This window comes from Pimephales promelas, chromosome 20 (genome assembly GCF_988280905.1).
Source record: "Pimephales promelas chromosome 20, fPimPro1.hap1.1, whole genome shotgun sequence".
NCBI classification, from domain to species: Eukaryota; Metazoa; Chordata; class Actinopteri; order Cypriniformes; family Leuciscidae; genus Pimephales; species Pimephales promelas.
In genome coordinates this window covers 31,876,858-31,881,857 of record NC_142788.1, presented here as the reverse complement: position 1 = coordinate 31,881,857, position 5,000 = coordinate 31,876,858, and the positions used below count along the sequence as shown (strand labels likewise).

At 45.6% G+C, this 5,000-nt stretch overlaps 1 protein-coding gene across 6 annotated transcripts in view; it reads right to left on the bottom strand.

Annotated features, from left to right (window-relative positions):
• cntrob (centrobin, centriole duplication and spindle assembly protein) overlaps nucleotides 1-5,000 on the bottom strand; it is a 19,275-nt gene that overhangs the window by 8,708 nt on the left and 5,567 nt on the right. For all 6 annotated transcript variants that reach the window (XM_039652276.2, XM_089124134.1, XM_039652277.2 and 3 more), the window contains 2 exons: nucleotides 2,485-2,610; nucleotides 1,980-2,113 (listed from right to left, as the gene is read on the bottom strand). In XM_039652276.2, coding sequence (XP_039508210.2) covers nucleotides 1,980-2,113; nucleotides 2,485-2,610 — 260 coding nt within the window. The remainder of the gene's footprint in view (nucleotides 1-1,979; nucleotides 2,114-2,484; nucleotides 2,611-5,000) is intronic.

Here is a 5,000-nt window from a genome sequence, read left to right as displayed (position 1 = left end):
TACCTGTGCTGTTGCTGTTGTTGTGTGTTGTGTGTACCTGTGTAGTTGCTGTAGTTGTGTGTACCTGTGTAGTTGTGTGTACCTGTGTTGTTGCTGTAGTTGTGTGTTGTGTGTACCTGTGTTGTTGCTGTAGTTGTGTGTTGTGTGTACCTGTGTAGTTGCTGTAGTTGTGTGTTGTGTGTACCTGTGTTGTTGCTGTAGTTGTGTGTTGTGTGTACCTGTGTAGTTGCTGTAGTTGTGTGTTGTGTGTACCTGTGTAGTTGTGTGTACCTGTGTTGTTGCTGTAGTTGTGTGTTGTGTGTACCTGTGTAGTTGCTGTAGTTGTGTGTTGTGTGTACCTGTGTAGTTGTGTGTACCTGTGTTGTTGCTGTAGTTGTGTGTTGTGTGTACCTGTGTTGTTGCTGTAGTTGTGTGTTGTGTGTACCTGTGTTGTTGCTGTAGTTGTGTTGTTGTGTGTACCTGTGCTGTTGCTGTTGTTGTGTGTTGTGTGTACCTGTGTTGTTGCTGTAGTTGTGTGTTGTGTGTACCTGTGTTGTTGCTGTAGTTGTGTTGTTGTGTGTACCTGTGCTGTTGCTGTAGTTGTGTGTTGTGTGTACCTGTGTTGTTGCTGTAGTTGTGTGTTGTGTGTACCTGTGTAGTTGCTGTAGTTGTGTGTTGTGTGTACCTGTGTAGTTGTGTGTACCTGTGTTGTTGCTGTAGTTGTGTGTTGTGTGTACCTGTGTAGTTGCTGTAGTTGTGTGTTGTGTGTACCTGTGTAGTTGTGTGTACCTGTGTAGTTGCTGTAGTTGTGTGTTGTGTGTACCTGTGTAGTTGTGTGTACCTGTGTTGTTGCTGTAGTTGTGTGTTGTGTGTACCTGTGTAGTTGCTGTAGTTGTGTGTTGTGTGTACCTGTGTAGTTGTGTGTACCTGTGTTGTTGCTGTAGTTGTGTGTTGTGTGTACCTGTGTTGTTGCTGTAGTTGTGTGTTGTGTGTACCTGTGTAGTTGCTGTAGTTGTGTGTTGTGTGTACCTGTGTTGTTGCTGTAGTTGTGTGTTGTGTGTACCTGTGTAGTTGCTGTTGTTGTGTTGTTGTGTGTACCTGTGCTGTTGCTGTTGTTGTGTGTTGTGTGTACCTGTGTAGTTGCTGTAGTTGTGTGTACCTGTGTAGTTGTGTGTACCTGTGTTGTTGCTGTAGTTGTGTGTTGTGTGTACCTGTGTTGTTGCTGTAGTTGTGTGTTGTGTGTACCTGTGTAGTTGCTGTAGTTGTGTGTTGTGTGTACCTGTGTTGTTGCTGTAGTTGTGTGTTGTGTGTACCTGTGTAGTTGCTGTAGTTGTGTGTTGTGTGTACCTGTGTAGTTGTGTGTACCTGTGTTGTTGCTGTAGTTGTGTGTTGTGTGTACCTGTGTAGTTGCTGTAGTTGTGTGTTGTGTGTACCTGTGTAGTTGTGTGTACCTGTGTTGTTGCTGTAGTTGTGTGTTGTGTGTACCTGTGTTGTTGCTGTAGTTGTGTGTTGTGTGTACCTGTGTTGTTGCTGTAGTTGTGTTGTTGTGTGTACCTGTGCTGTTGCTGTTGTTGTGTGTTGTGTGTACCTGTGTTGTTGCTGTAGTTGTGTGTTGTGTGTACCTGTGTTGTTGCTGTAGTTGTGTTGTTGTGTGTACCTGTGCTGTTGCTGTAGTTGTGTGTTGTGTGTACCTGTGTTGTTGCTGTAGTTGTGTGTTGTGTGTACCTGTGTAGTTGCTGTAGTTGTGTGTTGTGTGTACCTGTGTAGTTGTGTGTACCTGTGTTGTTGCTGTAGTTGTGTGTTGTGTGTACCTGTGTAGTTGCTGTAGTTGTGTGTTGTGTGTACCTGTGTAGTTGTGTGTACCTGTGTAGTTGCTGTAGTTGTGTGTTGTGTGTACCTGTGTAGTTGTGTGTACCTGTGTTGTTGCTGTAGTTGTGTGTTGTGTGTACCTGTGTAGTTGCTGTAGTTGTGTGTTGTGTGTACCTGTGTGTTGTGTGTACCTGTGTTGTTGCTGTAGTTGTGTGTTGTGTGTGGCGTTGTCCTCCTGTAGAGCGGTCAGTTTTTCAGTGAGCTGCTGTTCCAGCGACAGACGAAACTCCGCCTCCATCTGAGACTTCTGCGCCTCAAACCGCGTCTACACACACACGCGCACACACACACACACACGCCACATATAATGCTAACTCTAAATCTATGGTGACAGACGGCCCAACTGTAGCGGTAACTAATGATAACTATAAATAACAAACTATAAAAGCATTAACTATAAGAACTATAACGCAACGATAACAGTAACTACAACAACTAAAATGTTAACTAATAAAAATAAAGTGAACGAGTCGTTTGAACGAATGACTCAGTGACTCGCTCATGAAGACGGTCGTCTGCCGCCCCCTACTGGCGGTTTAGTTTCATCACGTTTATCATTTGAACATTTCTTGTGTGTAATTGTTTTAATATATTTATATATAACAGTGTGTGTGTGTGTGTGTGTGTGTGTGTGACCTGCTCCATCGCTCGCTCCACCATCAGTGCGTCTCTCTCGCTCCTGCTCCTGTCCAGCTCTTCCTGTAGCTTCTGCTTCCTGTGCTCCGCCTCCTCACGACCACACACTTCCTGTTTCACCCGCTCCTGAATGTGGAAACACATACATGCAAATGTCATGGACAGAGAGAGTGTGTGTGTGTGTGTGTGAGTGCGTGTGTGTGTGTGTGTGTGTGTGTGTGTGAGAGTGTGTGAGAGAGTGTGTGAGAGTGTGTGAGAGAGTGTGAGAGAGTGTGAGAGAGTGTGTGAGAGAGTGTGAGAGAGTGTGAGAGAGTGTGTGAGAGTGTGTGAGAGAGTGTGTGAGAGTGTGTGAGAGAGTGTGAGAGAGTGTGTGAGAGTGTGTGAGAGAGTGTGTGAGAGTGTGTGAGAGTGTGTGTGAGACCTACACACATGTATATAATGTTCAATATTTTTCTTTTTATGTATATATATATATATATATATATATATATATAGATGATTTCTAAATCCATTTTATTTTATTTATTAATCTGTTCATTTTATTATTATTGTTTTATGATATCAGTTTTAATATTTTGTGTACTAAATGTTCCAAATCATTTTCTATGTTGTTTTGACGCTTTGGCAATACAAAATGTATTTTTTGTCATGCCAATAAAGCTTTCTGAATTGAATTGAATTGAATTGAGTGTGAGAGAGTGTGAGAGTGTGAGAGAGTGTGTGAGAGTGTGTGAGAGTGTGTGAGAGAGTGTGTGAGAGTGTGTGAGAGTGTGTGAGAGTGTGTGAGAGTGTGTGAGAGAGTGTGTGAGAGTGTGTGAGAGAGTGTGAGAGAGTGTGTGAGAGTGTGTGAGAGAGTGTGTGAGAGTGTGTGAGAGTGTGTGAGAGAGTGTGAGAGAGTGTGTGAGAGTGTGTGAGAGTGTGTGTGAGAGTGTGTGAGAGAGTGTGAGAGAGTGTGAGAGAGTGTGTGTGAGAGTGTGTGAGAGAGTGTGAGAGAGTGTGTGAGAGTGTGTGAGAGTGTGTGAGAGAGTGTGTGAGAGTGTGTGAGAGTGTGTGAGAGTGTGTGAGAGTGTGTGAGAGAGTGTGTGAGAGAGTGTGAGAGAGTGTGAGAGAGTGTGTGTGAGAGTGTGTGAGAGAGTGTGAGAGAGTGTGTGAGAGTGTGTGAGAGTGTGTGAGAGTGTGTGTGAGAGTGTGTGAGAGAGTGTGAGAGAGTGTGTGAGAGTGTGTGAGAGTGTGTGAGAGAGTGTGTGAGAGTGTGTGAGAGTGTGTGAGAGTGTGTGAGAGAGTGTGTGAGAGTGTGTGAGAGTGTGTGAGAGAGTGTGTGAGAGTGTGTGAGAGTGTGTGAGAGAGTGTGAGAGTGTGAGAGAGTGTGAGAGTGTGAGAGAGTGTGTGAGAGTGTGTGAGAGTGTGTGAGAGAGTGTGTGAGAGTGTGTGAGAGAGTGTGTGAGAGTGTGTGAGAGAGTGTGTGAGAGTGTGTGAGAGAGTGTGAGAGAGTGTGAGAGTGTGAGAGAGTGTGTGAGAGTGTGTGAGAGTGTGTGAGAGAGTGTGAGAGAGTGTGAGAGTGTGAGAGAGTGTGTGAGAGTGTGTGAGAGAGTGTGAGAGTGTGTGAGAGAGTGTGTGAGAGTGTGTGAGAGAGTGTGTGAGAGTGTGTGAGAGTGTGTGAGAGAGTGTGAGAGAGTGTGAGAGTGTGAGAGAGTGTGTGAGAGTGTGTGAGAGAGTGTGTGAGAGTGTGTGAGAGTGTGTGAGAGAGTGTGAGAGAGTGTGAGAGTGTGAGAGAGTGTGTGAGAGTGTGTGAGAGAGTGTGTGAGAGAGTGTGAGAGTGTGAGAGAGTGTGTGAGAGAGTGTGAGAGAGTGTGTGAGAGTGTGTGAGAGAGTGTGAGAGAGTGTGAGAGTGTGAGAGAGTGTGTGAGAGTGTGTGAGAGTGTGTGAGAGAGTGTGTGAGAGTGTGTGAGAGTGTGTGAGAGTGTGTGAGAGTGTGTGAGAGAGTGTGTGAGAGTGTGTGAGAGAGTGTGAGAGAGTGTGTGAGAGTGTGTGAGAGAGTGTGTGAGAGTGTGTGAGAGTGTGTGAGAGAGTGTGAGAGTGTGAGAGAGTGTGTGAGAGTGTGTGAGAGTGTGTGTGAGAGTGTGTGAGAGAGTGTGAGAGAGTGTGAGAGAGTGTGTGTGAGAGTGTGTGAGAGAGTGTGAGAGAGTGTGTGAGAGTGTGTGAGAGTGTGTGAGAGAGTGTGTGAGAGTGTGTGAGAGTGTGTGAGAGTGTGTGAGAGTGTGTGAGAGAGTGTGTGAGAGAGTGTGAGAGAGTGTGAGAGAGTGTGTGTGAGAGTGTGTGAGAGAGTGTGAGAGAGTGTGTGAGAGTGTGTGAGAGTGTGTGAGAGTGTGTGTGAGAGTGTGTGAGAGAGTGTGAGAGAGTGTGTGAGAGTGTGTGAGAGTGTGTGAGAGAGTGTGTGAGAGTGTGTGAGAGTGTGTGAGAGTGTGTGAGAGAGTGTGTGAGAGTGTGTGAGAGTGTGTGAGAGAGTGTGTGAGAGT